Raw genomic sequence first — 21338 nt, forward strand, 5'->3', positions numbered from 1 at the left:
GTCTTCTAACAACAGTCAGGGTTCACCCAACCTCACACTAGTATGCACAAATATGTCCCATGTGATGTGAGGTTTGGAGAGTAAAACGTGTGTAGGCGTACTCCAAAAATGTGGTATTGTATTCCCAGGGGTTTTCTAGAAAATTATAGTATGAGGGCAGGAGCGCTGATCTTTTATATAACATATCAATTCTCGGGAGAACATGTCGCCCGTATACAAGATGGCGCCGCAGACGTAAACATCAACGTGACGCTGGAGCTCCGTACATCAAAGCTGTATATGCCGTCTGACGGTCTATTTGACACGATTTTCATATTTTTGGAGTAATTATACTGTATTTGACAAACAGAAATATTGTTTTCTGGCATCCCTTTAAAATTTGACAGGGAAAATCTGCATTTTGGTATGAGGGTGCAGCGCAGCGCCCCTGTTACCCAGTTTAGAAAATACCCTGATTCCTATCATGTTAAGGAACTCACCAAAGGCAGATTAAAAACAGATGGCATAATGAAGTCTTCTAGTCCAGAGTCAGAACTAAACATGGTAAAGCAGCGTTCAGTTATTATGCTCCAAATATCTGGAACAAACTCCCGAAACCTGCAGGTCCGCTACAACTCTGACTACTTTTAAATCCAGGCTGAAGACTTTTATTTTTGTCGCTGCTTTTAATTGAACTATTCATATCTTAGACTGCACTGTAACTTTTATCCATGTACTTTTGCTTTTAATGTTTAATTGACAGCACTGTAACTTTTATCCATGTATTTTTTCTTTTAATGTTGATTTTATTAGCTTTTCTTTTTAATGACTGATTTTAAATGCCATTTTCTTAATCTCTTTCATTTGTTGTAAAGCACTTTGAATTGCCTTGTGTTGAAAAGTGCTATATAAATAAACTTGCCTTGCCTTACAGGTCAAGTTTAAAAAAAAAAGCAAGATCCTACAATTGTATTTCTTTAGTACATTCCCCAGAGGATGGACTTTGATCATTTGAATGAACCAATGCTTTTACGGATGCTTTTATCTGTGGAATACGTACACTACTGGACAGTCTCTATGAATAGCAAAATCATTAATGTTTCATCAAACTATTTATAACTTAGGCATTTCATCCTCTATGTGTTGCTATATAAAGCCTGAGATTTATTTTCTTTTTTCTTTTATAAACCTTTTAAATATAAGTGACATAATGGTTGCAAACATTTAAATGGAAAAGTAAGCAATAAACATAATTTGGCAGCATACAATACAGTCATTTAATATCGTCATACAACAAAATAGTATCTAATATTTTTAGCAATAAGCAGTAGGATTGTCACACTTAAATCATAACTCTTCCAGCAGGACTGTATTTGCTTGACACATGCCTGAATTCTTCCTACTTTTTAAGACTTGAATGATAACATATGGCTTGCTTCTCTTACAGATACTTTAAACCTGTCAAGCTTATTTTGGCAAGTCCAAAATTACAGTTTGAGAGCAACAAATAAGAGTCTGGAAATAGCCACTCTGAAGCCTGAACCCTAGAGAGAGGTGCTAACCCGTTTGTTCCTCTACAAGGCCTTTGGAAGAGTTCCAAGTCTTTGACATGTAAGTCTTATCAGTCCTCACCATACATGGAGTGCCCCTTTTCTTGAGAAACTGGAACTAAAGCAATTTAGCACATAACCACCAACACTTTCCATAAATGGTGACGGAAAAACAGACTTTTGAATTTGTGTGAAAATAAAAACTAACCACATGATTTCTTCATTCTTGTAAACAGACTGTTTGATTATTTATAAAAAATGTACTTTAATGCCTATGGAACCAAACTATTGCTTAATCTGGAATTGAAAAAATGGCTTCATAGACCTGTCCTTACTTATGTGGCATTTCTGCCAACACACAGCTTCACTGAATCCCTTTTGTAAATTTGCTTAAGAGGCTGTAGTTTTCATTCGACTCGTTGAAAACAGAGAAATGTAAAATACTCTGAATGAGTTGAGTCTTTAAACATTGGTAACAATTTCAAAAAATAAATCAGTTTGGTCACATTGTGGGCCAACTGTATAATTTCACTAAAGTAAACATATGCAGATAATAGTAGTTGGTCCTATCATACTGAAAAACAAGTAGGAAAAGCAGTTGAATGAACAAAATACAACTGGGAAATCTTTTTTTTTTTCAAGCAAGATTGGAGCAATACAACCTTCCAGGCAGCCAATTATATTTCAGGACACTGCACAGAGCTACAGCAACAAGTAAAGGCCACAGATGAGTCTTAATTATGGGGTGCTATTTGGTGACATATGCGCTGTGTCAGAAATGTTTGTTCACTCAGTCACTTCTCCCCAAATACCCAATGGTTTACTCAATATAAAGCAGCGAATTTACATTTACAACACTTACAAATCATCATAGTTTATCCTCATCATTACATGTTAATAGTTGTACAACCATAATTATTGCAACAACAAAAAAATGTGATGCATTGCATTCTGGGATGTTAGCATAAAGTACTGACCAAGTTGAAGATAAAAATAACTGTAAGCCTAGAAGAAATTGCTTTTAAGATCACTGTTTGATCATTCAATGTAAAACACACACAGGAGCAATGAAAATATAAGTCTATAATATTGGCTTAATAACAAAACAAATATGATTGGATAAGATATACAGTAACATGTTTCTTACAACGTCTCACAGTGATGGATTACACAACTCCTGGTGCTCCATAAATAATAGGTCATAGAATATGCTTTTTCAACCAGAAGTTATTAGTTCTAACAATGCTGTAATTTCTCATATATGTATTAACTTTAAGGTTGCATGATTACTTTTTGCATGGTAATCATGTGAAAATTGTGTTTCCTGTTCTTTCATTGTGACTTTTCCAAATGGATTTTTAGGGAGTGTACTGTACTTTTTACATCCTTTGAAGATAATCATTTATCTTGGTCAGGTCTGCACTGAAGGAGGGAATAATATCTCACTGGTTGATATGGACCTCTTTTGATGAAGCCAATTGGATCCACAGCCGTCAAGCACAGCATGAGTGTTATCTACTTCTATTCATAGTATACGGTTATATGCAGTTTTAATATGACTCATATTCTGGAATAAATAGATAATTATGAATTAATTAAGGAAGACTTCACGTACTGCAATTCTACTGCATGGGTTCTGAGTAGAATACATCATATGATTTGCCCCATTAGCTCACACAGGAGGGCAAAAGGTCCTTTCAGCCTTTTTAAAATACACTTTCATCATTATTTTATCATTTATATATTTTGTTTAGGAAATGTGTCTGTGTGTTGTTTGCATTGAAATGAAATGGGAAGAGGGATTAATCCAAAGTATTAACAAAACCTTCAGTAACATTGACTTGAACATAGAGTAAAAGAGGAGGTAGCTATTCATAAAGTTATTTCAAATCCTAGTTGTCTTGCTATTGACACAAAAACAACACAACTTAGTTATACAAATCTTGGTGCTTACCTGACTTACTTAGAATGAAACCCCACTTTCGTAAGCTGCTTTTCAAACTTTGCAAGAATAAATTAGCCATGTAAGTCTGGTATGTCAGTAAGAAACTGTAGGTTGCTAGCGTGCTGACTGTCTTTGATCATGAATTCCATAATCAATAATTGATGCCCTGCCTATTTCACTTTAACTCAACTAATGAGGTTATTTCTGCCTCCAGTGCAGCTGATCTCCACACGCACACTTTGTCATAAAGTAGTCAACAGTCATACACATCTCTGTAAAACAGTGATACAGTAAATTCTCGAAACACTCTGCGTTCAATAGCATTCTCTCCCCTGCTTCTTAGTCATCAGATGTTGGGTCCTTTGCTGTAATGTTCCCTGAGGTTGTAGTTTTGATAACACATGGAAACATCACAAACCCCTGGAAGTCCTGGATTGCCCCGTTTACCAAGAACTCCTGGAGGCCCTGGTTTTCCAGGAATTCCCTCATTTCCTGGATGGCCGATTCCATCAAAGCCACGTGGACCCTGAATTCCTGCAATGATAAAGAAAGCTAAAAAACGGCTATAACTGGTACTTCTGCCTCATTTATGGCAAGAGAGCTCCATTAAATTAGGTCATAGTTCTTGCTCTATGAACTAAAAATAGCACATGCTGGATCATAAATTACATCTATTCATGAATTAATAAGCTATTATAGCTTCCAGCGAAATTCAGCACTCACTGTCTGTACACCCCACCTACTGAGCTGTCACTTAGAGATCTCATTGAAAATTAAGTAAAAACAGGATCCACCCACACAATCATTAAAAATGTAACAGAGCAAACAGCCTTGATGCACTTTAGTTAAAAATTCACGGATCGGAAATGCCAAATGTCACAACACCCTGGTAAAGTTGCGGAAATAACTTAATGGGTGAAGACATTTTAAAGACAAAAAAGAAAAAGGGTTTTTTGCATACCTTGCTGTCCAGGTGGTCCTGGAGGTCCAATGTAACCTTCACCTTTGCCGCCTTTAAGCCCTCTTGGTCCCATGTCACCTGGGGGAAATAATATATATGCTTTAAAACCTTACATGAAAGCTTTTTAAAAAATTAGCTTTGAGAAACCGAAAGGCTATTATCCCTCTAAAGCAGCTATTTCCAATCCTTGACTGTGTAAGAGTCTGCAGGATTTTATTACAAAGTAACACTACAGCAATTTATTTCACCGACTGATTCAACTCTATTATCCAAAGGAATCTTTTGGGTTAAAGTTACCTCCATTGTGGACAAAGAAGGTTCAGTTTTACATTGTTATCAGAAAAAGTATTTGCCATAGATTTAAAGAATTGTGAAATCATGGGTGGCTCAAAATTCTCTGCAGGATATAACGTGACTAGAAGAGTCTACAGCCAAGCCCTGGGGAACTGTAGTAGCCCTAACAGTGCTTTAAACTAAATATGAATATAATGCTCACAATGACAAAGCAATTATGGTGATGTTAAGCAGATTACAATGTCCACGATCCCAATTTAGCTTGTTATCATGCTATCATTTGATAATTAGTTGTACACACAAACTGCAGCTGAGGCTGATAGAACTGTCATTCATTATGCAGGTGATGGTTGTAAACCAAAGTGTTGTAACATTAAAAGTTCAATCTGATGGCCCTGGATGAACAGTTATGGCGTTCTTATAGTGATTACAATTCATCCTTAGGGAAAATCTTTACTAAATGATATTGCAAGGGTACTGAAAATCTCCTAATGACTCAAACAAATTAATCATCTAAAACCCTGAATATATTTACCAAATATATACTGTATACAGTACTAGATGTTAATATATTTACAGAAAAAGTATATACAAAATATTGTTGGTTAATATATTTGATTTGCTGGTCAGGAAAAGTCAGGTAAATAGCAAAACAAATAGGATTTTTTCTTCGGACCAAAGTCATGGACTGATAGAAAGACCAATCAGCATTGCCATCCCCATAGCAGTCAGAATGGAAGAAAAAGCCTCCATATCCAGTTTTATTCCCTAGTGTCATTATAAAAGCTCCAATTGCTGGATCCTTCACTTTCCATAATCCAACTTGATAGGGTCTTTTAGTAGACCTTCCAAGGATGGTATATTTCCACCTCTTTCTAACTTCAAAATGCTTCCAATTTGAGATAATTTCAGTAAACCTCTCATCTTCAAGTCCAGCTTTCAGTCGCTTCCCTTGGTGTTTTCAGCCAGGCTGATACCTCTGAAGTGGCTGTTTCCCTGAAGTCACCAGTTTACATGGAACAAAGCAGCGGTGTGGTACAGTTTGGCATCTTTCACGGCTGATTAGCCACTCCCTGTCTTGAAGTGGTTATAAATCAAAGACAGCTCTCTGAGATGTGTTTGCATTCAGTTGTTGTCTTTTGCTCTGCTGACTTTCACTGATGTTCGCTTGTTTAATGATCTTGTTTTATGAGGTACAGTGAACATCAACACATCCAATTTGCTAGTCGTTGACACTGTTTCGATTTTAATCGTTGATGAAAGCAGCAGTACATTTTGTTGTAGCTCTTTTACAAAGTTGTGTTGTGTTCATAGTTTTGTTTTTAATTAGGGTAGAGAAAATGATTAAAATATTTGTGTCACTGTTATAGATAGTGGAACAGAAACCAGTGGGGCATTGAATACAGAAAACATAAACTGGTCAAACCATGTTGATTTTTCCCTTTATAACATTATGGTTGATATTACCTTTAAGGCCTAAAGGACCGTGCATTCCAGGAGGCCCTGGGTACCCGGGATTTCCACCTCTGCCAGGGTAGCCTGGAGTTCCCATTGAGCCTTTTGGTCCTTGTGCTCCAGGCTCGCCCGGGGTACCCTTAACACTCTGGCAGGGTTCACACTTGGCTTGGGGGACCAGGCTCTGGAGCAGTGATGGAAGATGATCTGCTTGGCACAGCCAAAATGTGCTGAGTGAATCCATTTGGATATCAAATATTTTGTCAAAATTGCTTTCATAGCTGGCCTAAGCACATTCAGAGTATGAATATATCGAACAAAGGTGTAATGATTGACATACTCATTTCTGTTTAGTATTCTAAGAAATAATGGAGATTTAGAGATTCTCAGGACTCTGTTAGTTCCGTGCAATCGGCAGTAAATCATGTTTGCTGCAGAGAACTTGGGTGCTTTCCAGTCAGCAAATGATGCTGCCTCCAATCATTGCTCCCATGACCCTGAAATTGGTCAAGGTTGACCATCATAGCGGAAGATCCAATTAGAGCTCAGACAATAAATTGACTAATATGTCACTCGATATTCCTAGCATCACTGCAAACTGTGTAAACTAGCTGTAGAGAGAGCAATAAAGTAAACAGGATCATATCTGTTTATATAATGAAAATAACTTTTTCTAACTTTGCCTGATTGTTCTTCTTCAGATGAAGGACTTTAACAAGTTCATCTTTGAACATATAGGGAAAGTGAGAGGCTTCAAATATTTGTCATGCACAGCTAAATGCAACTGTCCCCATCAACAAACCAATAACATAATTGGATTACCAGTTATTACAATATTGTATCTATATTACTATGGGTTTCGACCTATTGCATCATTGTTGGGAGGAGTTAAGATGCATTGAATTACTGAGGGAAGCGGGTAGGCATGTTAAAATCGAAAGCACCCATAGTTTTGCTTGACTTAGAATGCAACCACGAAATTACTGATTCACAATTACATTCAGATTCTTGTCAAAAAAGGGAAATAACTTAAAAAATCCATTATTATGTTATTTTACATTGTGCAACTGTTTCAAGAGAGAGTTATTACTTAAATGTTTTACCAGATATCTTTTTAACCCCATTATCTTATAATCAGTGTAAATTAAAGAAAGAAATTGTGTGAAATGTGCAACTCTACTCTTAACAGCATTTGATGTGTGCTAGGAGGGAATTTCAGACCCAGGCTTTTATACTGTGGATCTCAGCAAAATGACATAAAAGCAAACAGATACTTACTACGCAGAACATCAGTGCAGAGCTTTAGAAGATGTTCATCTGAGGGAGGCTTGCCCTGTAACACACAATTACACTTTGATTCAGCCGAATCCACTATGGGACTGGGAAAACAGGCTCAACCTGTGATTGAGTGTGCCTGCAGATCTACAGGATCTTATCAACGCTCCATTATCTGTATCCTGCCCACACACACTGACAGCAATGCTACCATTACTCCCAGAGCTAACTCACCCAATCCATGCAGAAAATGGCTGACTGTGTCTTTCAGTCTACTTTTCTTTGCTTTTATTTTGTTCTTTATCTGCTCAGAGGATACGGTCGGGAGGAGTTTTACTCACAGGTTTCCCTGGATATCCTGGTTGGCCTGGTTGGCCCGGCAACCCGTCCTGTCCAGTAAATCCCCTGGGACCAACAGAACCCATGTGGCCCATGTGGCCCATGTCCCCTTTCTTCCCTTCAGTTCCCCTATGGCCTAAGTAACCCGTAGCTCCTGTCTGAAGAAACAAGAGAGATGACACAAGGTCAGAAATTAAAAAGAAAAAGGCTGAAATTGGCTTATTTTGTAATAATTGACAATATTACAGTATAATATCTTATTCATAATGATCAATACACGGTAAGTTGAGCCCTGCCGCGGAGCATTGTTCCAACATTGCTTAACTACTATAATAAGGAAGGTGGCTCAAGTCTAGCCGTAGAAAAAAGTTGGTCATATAAAGACTTCAGGGTGTTTTTATTGTTAACCTTCGTAAAAAAAAGTGTTTAAGGAATGATTGAAACAGTGTGCTAGTTTGCTCCAATATGACTTGGAACCATTAGCTTGTCCAGCTAACTAGCTTACTAGCTACTGCAAAGTAATGTTAAGTTGTTTTGATGTTACTGTCTGTGTAACTACGAAGGAGAATATATAATTTACAATTTTACATGGAGGGTGATGATGTGTTAACACAAATAACAATCTTTGTATAACAAGCACATCTACTATGCAGTGTTTTCCAACTGCATGGAATAGTGGACAGTGGCTTTGTACTGTGTTGCAGTCACATGATTTAGCCTTAGTTAGCACAGTCCCTGTATACCAAATGCATATTAAAAACAGAACAATTAAAGGTTATAAGACAGCAGTTAGCTCAGTTAGCTAGAGAATAAAGATTTGCTGCCTTCATCTGGTTACAAGCACCCATTGTTTCAAGAAATAAGACATAAAAGTAAATCTGCCAACTAATTATTCGAAACAAATGTACCATGCCGAAATGGAAATCTTGACAGGTTTAACAGTAAATATGGGCTATATCTCCATCAATTGGGATTCTGTAGACAGTACTGTAAGTGTTTGATATTGCAGTTGATGCGCCTTTAGAAAAGAAGCCTTTTGTGATGTATATTTTGCCCGGGGGCCAGATTTCCCCAGGCCTGGAGGTATTGCCTAGTCTTCGATAGCAGCCGTGCAGGCTTGACAGGGCTTTCCACTGTGCTGCAGAATAAAACAGAATGGATTATATCTAATACAGCAAAGTCTAATTCGACAAACCTCTCCTTTCCTTCCCATGGGTCCCACTTCGCCCTGATGGAAGAAAGAAAAGAGAGCAGGAAGGGTGGGGAGGCAAAGAGAAGAGGGGGAAATAGAGAGAGACAGTTAGAAACTTCAATTTACATATCAAAGGCTGAGTTAGTATGTCAGAAAAGCTACACTTGCTGTTCTGCATTGCTGATGCAGAACCATACTCTTTTCTGTCAAAACTTGTGGCTTACAAAACATTTTAGATTGGTTATTGAAATGCATTCTCTAGTTCTTTTTTGTTGCTAAAAAAGGCTCTGGATATGTTCTGCTTTCCTAAAAAGGCTTCCTGTTTTCCATCCACACGCTCTTCTTTACTGGTAAGTGATTTCAGCCATCTTAATGCTGTAGGGGACAAATAAGCCAGTGTCATATCAGTTTGCTGAGTACACGGTAAACACTTGACTATCATTGGGAGTACTTTCAAAAGCAAATTCAATGCCCACAGAACAGATGCACTGTTCTGCCCTTGCATGAAAGCCCAGTCAAACAAACAGGAGGCCATTTTTTGTGAACTGAGACATAACGGGCATCAATACCACAAAACTGAAATGAAGCTGAGTGATTCAACAAGGCGAAGGTTAAGCTTCATGCAAATGTTCTCTTATGAACAGGATACAACTGAATTATTCCATACTGAAGCACTACGTTTTTTCTATTGTATTCAACTGAGCAAAATAACTTTAAACAAAAAGAGAAAGTTCATTCAAAAAATGAATACCTAATTTTGTTGGGAGCAGCAGCCTCCCAGTTCCCTATAATATAATTTTAACAAGCTACCAGGACATGAATACTAACAACAATGCAACACAACTACTGGCAACATCACACAATTACTGGCACTTTTGAACTCAGTATGTAAATGACATGCTAAACATAAACAGTGCAACAGGAGGCTGCATCTTTTGGTCACATTTAATGACACTGTGAAGTTGAACATACATTTGTTAGGAATAATGGCCATTTTCTCTCCCCATGTGAGCCCAGTGGCCTTATGTTGCGTTCAAAACAACGCAGACCTAAAACAAAACTTATTTTAGGAAAGGTATACATGAATGAAACACACCATTAAAATGTAGAAATTCTATTTAGGGCAAATCCATCTACCCTGATTTATTTTTGTAGTTCTGATGGCACACAAACAATGGAAGCTCACATTTTAAATGGTAAACCATCAACTAAAAGGCAAACTAAATTATATGTTCTTGTATTTCAAGATATTTTTCCAATATTTAGGTAGAAGTTTAAGATTAACAATCTCTAACAAAACTATCCTCTCTGCACAAAAGTATTTCAAGACGGTGCCACAATCGTCAAAACATTTTGGAGACAGCACTGCTGAGAGTTTATTTGTGTGTCCTCCATACAAAGAAATGAGGGGTTACGTATGGTAACCCTTGTTATATAAACACAGGCGGAGCCCTCTACTGGACTCTATGGGTACTACCTTATCATGCGAGCATTCACCTACTGAGAATTCTATAGACGTAGCCGGCCCCGGGGCGGGCCTACCTGAATGCGTGCACAAGCCCACCATATATAAGGCGGCCACGCCTCCCGTTCCCGTCATCCTACACTTCTCTTCAGCGAGCAGCATAGGACAGACAGGGCCCCTGAGTAGAGGGCTCCGCCTGTGTTTATATAACGAGGGTTACCATACGTAACCCCTCGTTATATCTCTCACAGGCTCCGATGTATACACGCGCTGTCGTCTCACAACAACACTGCGTCACGTCCCCCGGGGCCAGGAGCCCGGGGAAAAACGTAAGCGCATTATGCCCGGTGAGGGGGTCAGATGCCCACTGACCCACAGCCCCCCCCCCTCATCACCAGTCCTGCATTGCTCCAGCAAGCACAGACGATGAAAAGGAGCCAGACATGTCCAAGAGATAAAACTTTATGAAGGGGCCTGGCGTTGACCAAGACGCCGACGTGCATATGTCCTCCACACTCACGCTGTTAAATAAGGCTGTTGACACAGCCATAGCTCGTGTAAAGTGTGCACGGACCCCCGTGGGGAAGGCTCTCCCCGCCTGTCCGTAGGCATGTGCAATGCCAGGCGTTTCTTGACAGGGCTTTCCCGATCACCCCGCCCCCGAAACACACAAACAGCTGTTTAGTGCGTCTAAGGGCAGCCATGCACTCCACATAACACGCTAGTGCACGCACCTGGCAGAGGAGGTGCAATTTAGCCTCCCTCGCCCCACTATGGGGTGGAAAATGAAAGCCCGCCAACTGAATAGCCCTCGACCTGAACACACTCCTTAGGCTCTTGGGCACAAAGGAGGGGTTCGGTCTGAATTCTCCTGTCTTCCTGGGAACCAGGAAGTATGATAACTCTTTCTTCTTCAAACGTCTTTCTCTGCTTCAGTTGTTGCTCGCTGAAGAGAAAGGGATGACGGGAACGGGAGGCGTGGTGGGCGTGGTGCACGCATTCAGGTAGGCCCGCCCCGGGGCCGGCTACGTCTATAGAATTCTCAGTAGGTGAATGCTCGCATGATAAGGTAGTACCCATAGAGTCCAGTAGAGGGCGGAGCCTGTGAGAGATATAACATCAGTTTGTCACAGTCAGCCATGGTTTTTGTTTACGTTTGGCATTGTGCACCTGGAACGGTTGGAGGTCAGAGGTTGAAAATCACAACTGGGAAAATAACGACCCTCGAGTTGTGTGGAACACAGCGTTATATATCTCTTTTTTGGCCCAATTCCCACTCTTGTGCCTTTGGATGCTCTCTCTTACCATTTTCAAGAAGTAAGACTCTTCATTTATCCTTTAATCTGACTGGCTGCCAACCAGTCTATACAGCATGTCAGTCTCTCAGTCGCCAAAACCTCTAGAAATGTAGTTATGATTCTGAATTTCCTTCTATAACATTATTTGCATATCATTCAAATGAACTGTCAATCTTGACTTTAAAGTCAACAAGTATGTTAAATCCTAGGAATTCATAGAAAGTCAAAAGTTTACATATTTAAATATTGAGTTCCATTGCAACTGAGCAAACTCAATATGCTGGGATGGTATTGCAGACTAACAGAACATTGGCTTTTTCAATCTGTAATAAACTCCAAGCAACCCTAGTGTACGGGTCGTCGCGAAAAATGGAGTTATGTTCTCTGCAATCTGAATGCCACATTACTTCCCAGGAGAAGACAAGCGATGATAAGGAGGTAAACCAGGAAAACAGAACATAGCCTCTGCCGAACTGCAGTGCAGTCATATTTATTATACCCAGTAAGTATTAGGAAGTCAGTCTGAAGACAAAAATATGTCCTATTCTTTTCAGCAGCAACACACTTGTGATTCACCGCTGATACATTTAGTCTTGAGAGTGTGTCACTTGGAGGCTGGGCTGCTCTCAGCACTGTATTTCTCAATATGCAGCTTAATGTTCACACTCTGTAATTCCTCAATCGTTTTATCCGTCTCAAGTGTCATAGACAGGACAACACAACTTTGTCTCCACAGGATGCAATATTGCTACTGCTGCACACACACACACACACACACACACACACACACACACACACACACACACACACACACACACTAGCTCCTCTGAATGGATGAATTGTCTTTGCCCTATCTAGGAACGTGAAGATCGATGCCTAAGTAATCGATACTTACCGATCAATTCCTAAATGCTACCTATTTGGTATTGTTCCTATTAAAACATAAATTACAAAGCTTTGTTTGGAAGCTGGAAATTGCAAATCACACATCAATTTATTTGCTTATTACCAATAATTGACGAGGATAGATAGCTTATATTTGAACAACTAGAGGGAAGATAACAATAAATGCTCTCTATCCAAAGGTAATAAAATCTGCATACCAGCACATAACCTATTTACATGATATAGGCCTTGGTTGTAGCTTAAAAAACTTAAAAGTTGTGACTCTAGGTGAGTCACTGCATCTGACATATGGCAGATACCCTCAACCTCCCTAAGCACAAACATACGGAAAAAAACAGCAACCTTTAGAACTGTACGTGAAAAGATTAATTAGTCAGTGGTACGCTGAGTGATATAGGGACTACTCAAAGTGCATTGCAATTACTGATTCCCTAGCTGGTGAACTAGTAGCTAACACGCTAAAAGCAAACATGCTTGCAACACCTATTAAATAGACATTGCACATGTTACAGTCAACCCTGTATCACGGCAAGACGTGAACATGTGACGATTTACCATGCTGGAGACGTGAAGATGTCACGATTTTGTCCCTTCAAACGTGACAGTTACACGGTATTGTTAACATGGCCCAACCAGTGGAGAAATACCCGGAAACACCAAGCAAATGCTACCCCGACGGTCGGTTGTTATTGTCAATATTAATATAATAATGATTTATTTTTTAATAGTCACACTCGATTTCGCCGATTTTCTTGTGGCCCCAGCTGGTCGAATCCTCTTTTAGCAGAAACAAAGGCTACATTAATGTCTTAAATCGATGTTAATCCATGTGTGTGGATGTGGAATGAACGGACGAGACATTGTGCGATTGCGTTGCCAGGCAACAGCTTCGGTTCATGTTAATTTACAAACTCTTCAACTGAACCGTAGTTATATTTCAAAACATTTTAGAAGGCCTCACAAAATACTTTAATGTAAATTTAAATTTAAATGTGAAGGAATGTGTGTATAACAAAATACATCCGTCATAAACAATACCGGAAACAGACGTAGGCAAGATCCTCAGCTCTGTGATTGGATGGTTTAGCCGCAATGCACGTTGGGATATGGTGTTTATGCGTTGTGAAATCCGAAAACATTATTTAAAAATAAAATAATACTTTATTCCGAGTGTGCTTGCTTTTCTCTTTGAAAGTCATACACGGTTCGGCTGCATTAAATATTACATATCTGCCATAGTTCTCTATTTATAGAGCCCTGATGAGAAGACTTCTAGACAAACAGGAAGAACTGCCGCTAAAACTGAAAACGTGACGTGGATCATAAATATATCAGCAATTAAACAACATCTTACATTTCTTTTCACACAATACGTCTCCTTGCAGTATCAACACTAATTCGGCTGACTTTTATATTTGATCCAATTGGTAGATAGGCTGTATTTACACCATAACGGTGCACAGCTGATAGAAAGGGACACCTAGTAGTTAAAGCACCTTATTGAATTGTATTATTTGTATTGTTAGATATTAATAGAGGATGTGCCAAACAGACAAACTAATTAGGCTTTATTTAAACATTAAAGGATACTTTAGGTTAAGGTCTTCTTTTGAATAAGAAAAAAGCTTTGGGGGTGGATAAATATTAAGCCTGACAATGTACTTAACGTCTAATATATTGCTTTCCTGCAATGTTAACTATGTTTAAGCACTTATTTTAACTGATATTATACATATGTATTATACTCTTATAAGATGTATGTAGATAGTATAAGAAATGTGCAGAATATGACAGTTTAACCTCTTAAGCACCGCCCCCCCGATACCGGGGGAAAAACGCGTCATCTGAGGAAACAGTGTCTAAGGGCATCTTAATAATTAATAAACTATGAATGTTTTATATCCATGTAACGGGAAGAAACTCAGCTAACTGATGTTTTTTTTGTTGTTTTTTTTTTTTAAACCCACAATGCTAACGCTGAGCCTCTGAATTAGCAACGAGCGAAAAATGCTAACAGATTACTGCACAGAAACTCACTCATAAAACCCTTATTATTTATCTTTTCTGCACATCCAACATATCGACTGGCATCGTGAGAAGACACATAATCGATAGGTACATACATCATCACTCTATGATAAGAACAAGAACAGACATCAAAACATGTGGCGCTAGGTAGCTAAAACCGGCAACATGGCCGACCTTGGTCGTAGTCTGGTCAAAACTGGCATTAAAACGATAACAACGCTGCTGAAGTTAATCCATAGGTTAATCCAGTGGTTCCCAAAGTGGGGGGCGCAGAGGCATGACATGGGGGGGCGCGAGAGACCAGGAGGAAAAATGGTTATTACAAAAAAAAAAATCATAATTTGAAAAATTATTTATTCGAAAATAATATGATACTAAAGCTCGGCTCTGTGTGTGTGTGTGTGTGTGTGTGTGTGTGTGTGTGTGTGTGTGTGTGTGTGTGTGTGTGTGTGTGTGTGTGTGTGTGTGTGTGTGTGTGTGTGTGTGTGTGTGTGTGTGTGTGTGTGTGTGTGTGTGTGTGTGTGTGTGTGTGTGTGTGTGTGTGTGTGTGTGTGTGTGTGTGGAATGAGCCATTTTGTGTGCGTGCGCGAGAGAGAGAGAGCGCACCGGTACCGGAGATCGTAGTTGTTAGCTTCTGGTGCTAGCGAGCTACGCTAACGGATATAAAGAGTTTTTTCAACAACAAAGTGGAGGAGAGTCCTCTCCTGTCAGACTGAGAGGCTCGGTGAACTAAAGGACTCTCTGAGTGTTTAGATAGTTAACTTTAGTCTAAGTCAGGGGTTCTCAAACTTTTTGTTTATGCGGACCACTATTTATTATCAAGGGTTTTCGCGGACCACCTCATATGCAAACCATATAAATAAGTACATGTATAAACGTAGTGTTAAAACACCGATATTTTTTATAGTTAATCATAGACCAGGGGTCTCAAACTTTTTGTTTATGCGGACCACTATTTATTATCAAGGGTTTTCGCGGACCACCTCATATGCAAACCATACAAATAAGTACATATATAAATGTAGTGTTAAAACGCCGATATTTTTTATAGTTAATCATAGACAATCAAAAGTAAATTGAAGCCTATCTGATACTTTTGTGACCGGTGTCTGTCTGCGTTGTGTATGTTTCACAAATGCGGCTTTCACACCAGCGCTTTTCCCTTTCTAGCTCCGAGCTAGAGCTTTTCTGGTTCAGCTCCGGTTTCCCTTTTCTGCTCCCGCTCTGTTCACACCGCCCAGAGCCTGACTGGTGCTGCCGCTGCTACGTCATGACGTCACCGTTTACATCGCTGATTTGCTCCCCAACGGCGTTACGGCGCTCACAACAACCGGAAACTGCGTCGGGTCGATGATCGTGTTGCTTTTAATCACACAAAGCCAGATTAAATTAAATGACGACTTCTCCAACCTTATGCTTTTCTCCAGAGTGCCGTGGTTCATTGTTTATTAATGTGTTTCTGCGGCATTTACCGACCGCTGCAGTGTTGGCTGCTCTTCCACGGGAGGTTATTCTCCCGTTAGCTCCCGGTTAGCTCACACTGCAGCGGCCGCTCTAAAGTATTCACTGTCGGACTCACACAAGCAGCTGATACATATCCTCAGTTCCCCTTAAGTGAGTGTGTCAGTCTGAATTGACGCTGTTTGGCATCACAACGCTGTTATGAAAGTTTCTCTCTGGTATAAAATGGGTGATGTTAGCATAGCAACCGAAGCTAAACTGACTACTTGCTATTGCTATCCTATTGTGGCATAAACCGTTTTCTACAGGCACATTTTACCGGCGTATTTTTATTATGATTCTACATGTGATAGTCGGACACGAAAACTTGTGCAGCCCATGTATTGATTCCATCCGATAGCTGCTATAATACAAAACAAAACGTCTGCCTCTCTCCACAATGATCAATAACACTGAACGGATGGTCAAAGTAAGGTACATATAAACAGAATCACAGGAAGCCTGGTTAGTGTTGCCTGACTTTATAAAGTGTGTTTATAAGCACTACTGCTTGTAGGCAAGCATGACAGTCGACCCATGTTCAGGTTAGGTGGGTTTAGTTTCCTGCACGCCTCGACGTAAGAGAGACGTAAGCGACGCCACCTCTTAGCTCCGAAGCTCTTGCCTCTAGACCGGCATTTTTTTGGAGCTGGAAGTGAACCGGATTCCGGAGCTAAGAGGCGGCGCCGCTGCGGTGTGAACAGGAAAAACCGGCACTTTTCAGGCTCCAGCTCCGAGCCGGAGCTGAAAACGCGTTGGTGTGAAAGGGGCAACTGTGTAGGCCTATTTGCGTGGGAAGTGTTGCAGTAGAAAATTCCACTAGCAACCGGTACATTAATGGGAAACCCTAAATGTTTGAGCATCCTTGAAACGTCAAGCTACCCCACAGCACCCCAAAATAAATATCTGGCGCCGCCACCGAGCATGACTTTTTGTGTTGGGGGGGCCCCGACTTGTTTTTTTCTCCAAAGGGGGGGCCTGCCAGAAAAAGTTTGAGAACCACTGGGTTAATCCAATGTGTCTGTGTCCCTTTGAAATTATTTCTGATAATCCATAAGCAATAAACCCTGCTTTTCCGTTTTTCCAGATGTCATAGCTTCACTCTCATGCAAAACGACATGCGCAAAGCCCCCACCTTTTTGTGTTAACGTTGGTGTCTATGTGAAAACTCCCCTTCGATTATATTGGCTCTAACGGTCAGAAAAATATGTTAATCACCAAAATCGACCAATGGGTTCCAGAGAAACGGTACAAACGCTCATTTCCACCCAAATCACCCCAGAGGTGGAGTTTTTTTGCTAAACCTCTCTAAAAAGGTCAAATGTCACTTGTTTTGCATCAATCTCGATACAGGGTACTTTATTATATGTTGTACTTTGGATTCCTAAAGCTTTTAGTCTACCTTACCATCATCCAAGGGTAGTTTTCACTATAAGTAAAACATAATTTTTGGACGGACACTATAATTTACAGTTTTTTACTATGTTCAATCTGAATTTTCTTTAAAATAAAAAAACATCTATATTGATTCTGACTTTTCTACATCCAACTCACAGGTTTATCATTACTTTGAGAACAAATATTACTAATTTAACCCTTTTAGAAGTGTAGTTATGGTCATTTGTTCTGGAAATGTCATTTTCGAGCCTGAGACCTGAAAAACAGGCTCGGTGCTTAACAGGTTAATGGTGGAGGTATACACACATATTGATAGATGTCTGCGACCTGCGACCCAAGTTTTTCATTCATTGCATACTGTAACTACACCGTAGTTGTGTATAATATTATGATATGTCAATAAACCTTAGAAAATCTTGAAATCTTGAAAGGGATGTGCAAAATAGTCATTATATACAGTCTTTAAGTAACTATTAGTAGAGAATAACGAGTAATGCATATACTTTATAGAGATCCTATTAATATCTAATAATACAAATAATAAAATGCAATAACGGGCTTTAACCACTAGGTGTCCCTTTCTATCAGCTGTGCACCGTTATGGTGTAAATACAGCCTATCTACCAATTGGATCAAATATAAAAGTCAGCCGAATTAGTGTTGATAATGCAAGGAGACGTATTGTGTGAAAAGAAATGTAAGATGTTGTTTAATTTCTGATACATTTCTGATCCACGTCACGTTTTCAGTTTTAGCGGCAGTTATTCCTGTTTGTCTAGATTCTATAGAAGACTTCTCATCAGGGCTCTAAATAGAGAACTACGGCAGATATGTAATATTTAATGCAGCCGAACCGTGCATTACAATGCCGTTATGTGATGACTTTCAAAGAGAAAAGCAAGCACACTCGGAATAAAGTATTATTTTTAAAAAATGTTTTCGGATTTCACATCGCATAAACACCATATCCCAACGTGCATTGCGGCTAAACCATCCAATCACAGAGCTGAGGATCTTGCCTACGTCTGTTTCCGGTATTGTTTTTGACGGATGTATTTTGTTATACACACAGTCCTTCACATTTACATTAAAGTATTTCGTGAGGCCTTCTAAAATGTTTTTCAATATAACTACGTTTCTAGTTGAAGAGTTTGTAAATTAACATGAAGCCAAGTTGTTGCCTGGCAACGCAATCGCACAACGTCACGTCCGTTAATTCCACAACCATGGAACAACAACAACATGGATTAACATCGATTTAATACATTAATTTAGCCTTTGTTTCTGCTAAAAGAGGTGTCGACTAGCTGGGGCGACAAGAAAATCGGCGAAATCGAGTGTGACTATTAAAGAATAAATCATTATTATATTAATATTGACAATAACAACCGACTGTCGTGGTACAGCATTTGCTTGGCATTTCCGGGTATTTGGGACATGTTAACACTACCGTGTAACTGTCACGTTTGAAGGGACGAAATTGTGACATCTTCACGTCTCCCAGCATGGTAAATCGTCACATTTTCACGTCTTGCCGTGATACCGGGTTGGTTACAGTAGATAATGATACGGGTGGACTATAGGTCAATGATGTAGCTGCTTCCTTCTCAGGGTCATGGTCTTTTTTCATGCTGCCTTATTGTCAGACTGCCATGTTACTGGGAGACTAGATAGAAGAGAGTCCTTGTTAATATAAATGTAAACTGTTTCTTTCATTTTTTGACCATTCGGAATGTATGCTGTGAAAAACAGCTCTCTGAACTTGCTAGCTTGCTAACTATAAGCCACAATTAATACATTTATCACAATCAGATAGCAGCTGTGTTAGCTCAATCGCTAATTGGACATGCCATCCCTTTAGTTTATTAACAAGATGTATTGGTATCTGTGTGTCAAACGGTCTTAAAACATCTAACCTTCTCTTTAGTGAAGCAGTCTACTCTGCAAAGTAAATTGGCAATTCCTTTATTGAAAAATGTCCCTGTTGCCAGTGACAACTGCTGCCAGTCTTTGATATGTGCTTATGCCTTCCCATTGTCAGATATGTTTGCCTGTTTCAGAATGCCTTGAAATTGCTACCTGTAAGTGTAAACTGATTATTGATTTTAAGTTAAACACCTGTAATTCAGCCTTCCCTGTCTGAGCTTCTGTCATCGGGTCCTTTTCACTGTTGCCAAGACTCTAAACTGTGACTCTATGATCCTCACGGTTGTTCTGAGGATGAATCTAAAGACCGAAGGCGGGCGGTGCCATGAGGGCCCTGAGACTCTGGAACAACTTCCCTAAAGAGATTAGCTCGGCTTAGTCATTTATCTAATTCTGTGTCCCTGCTGAAAGTTTACTTTTCAGAAAACAGTACATTTTATTTGATTTTATGATTTTATATTACTCTCTGGAGCTTCTGTGCGGTTTCATACTCTCTTTTTTCTCTTGTCCCTTCTCATTTAGTCAGTTTAGCCTGTACTATATTACTCTGTTCTTCTATTTACCTGCACTGTATTCTGTTTCGACTTTTATTGCATTTTTATGTTTTTTTATTTGCTGTCTGATTTTAATCTTGTAAAGCACCCTGTAAAATCACTTTCAGAGAGGTGCTATATTATTATTGATCGAGTTTATGATGATCATTTCTATTCTGTGATAAAGTCTTTATGGGGACTTGTATCAGGCTATTTATGATGTTAAATACAGACAGACTCCACAAAATTAAAACTCAAGTTTTAACCACAAATGCGCTCCTTGTAAGTGAGGGTTGGCCAAGAAATTCCCCCTTATCCTTGTGACCTTGTTGGGACATTTGGTTCTCATAAATGTACACACACACACACACACACACACACACACACACACACACACACACACACACACACACACACATTTAAGAAACCCTGCCAAACCCATAGAAACATTGTCCATCGAGTGGAAGCGGTATGACTCTACACTTACAGGTACTCCAGGAGTCCCTGTTTTTCCATCTCTGCCCGAGTTCCCCTGCAAAGAGATACATCATGATTAACTGAATGTTTGTGTGAGTTTGTTTACATTTGTGCTGGTATGGCTTTATGTGGTGTGTGCATGTGTGCAAGGGTGAGATTGAATGTGTGCACAAACGAGTGTGTTGATTTAGCTGTGTGTAATACTGTGTGCTGGTCCATGTCTTCATTCTGTGTGTGTGTGTGTGTGTGTGTGTGTGTGTGTGTGTGTGTGTGTGTGTGTGTGTGTGTGTGTGTGTGTGTGTGTGTGTGTGTGTGTGTGTGTGTGTGTGTGTGTGTGTGTGTGTGTGTGTGTGTGTGTGTGTGTGTGTGTGTGTGTGTGTGTGTGTGTGTGTGTGTATATCTGTGAGTGGAGAAAGGTCATGATTACCACTAGCAGCCAATAAGAGAAACCAAGGGAGAGAGGGGATATGAATTGGCTAGTAGTGACCTTTAACAGACCACACTTTCTATTTGACGTGTGGCTTTCCAATTGCTTCCTGCAGAACCATAACACACTTCATCTCTCCTTCATTTTATACTGAATCAGAGCATTCATCACATGCTTTGATTGTTCAATTTTGTTGTTCAAACTCTGGTCACAAAGGTAGAAGTAGAACAAGGTGACATAAGGTGCATGCGATGAGATTGAGGCGTTGATATCTGGAATAGGCCCCATCCTGCTGTGACAGTGTAACCAATAGATGTTTAATTGAAAACAAAATAACATATATAAACTGAAGCCCATGAAGCTTTTTCGATGTGTTATGCCATTTGTCTC

At 39.6% G+C, this 21338-nt stretch overlaps 1 protein-coding gene across 3 annotated transcripts in view; it reads right to left on the reverse strand.

The window, feature by feature from the left end:
* Nucleotides 1-879: 879 nt before the first annotated feature.
* si:dkey-225n22.4 (collagen alpha-1(XXI) chain) overlaps nt 880-21338 on the reverse strand; it is a 70163-nt gene continuing 49704 nt past the window's right edge. For 2 of the 3 annotated variants that reach the window (XM_034238474.1, XM_034238472.1), the window contains exons 26-32: nt 20532-20576; nt 8994-9026; nt 7801-7956; nt 7463-7517; nt 6197-6394; nt 4436-4513; nt 880-4008 (exon numbers count right to left, since the gene is read on the reverse strand). In XM_034238474.1, the coding sequence (XP_034094365.1) occupies nt 3821-4008; nt 4436-4513; nt 6197-6394; nt 7463-7517; nt 7801-7956; nt 8994-9026; nt 20532-20576 (753 nt within the window). In that variant the 3' untranslated portion in view covers nt 880-3820. The remainder of the gene's footprint in view (nt 4009-4435; nt 4514-6196; nt 6395-7462; nt 7518-7800; nt 7957-8993; nt 9027-20531; nt 20577-21338) is intronic. The other variant, XM_034238473.1, reaches the window with a different exon arrangement.

Source organism: Gymnodraco acuticeps, unplaced genomic scaffold, assembly GCF_902827175.1.
Source record: "Gymnodraco acuticeps unplaced genomic scaffold, fGymAcu1.1, whole genome shotgun sequence".
In the NCBI taxonomy this organism is placed as follows: Eukaryota; Metazoa; Chordata; class Actinopteri; order Perciformes; family Bathydraconidae; genus Gymnodraco; species Gymnodraco acuticeps.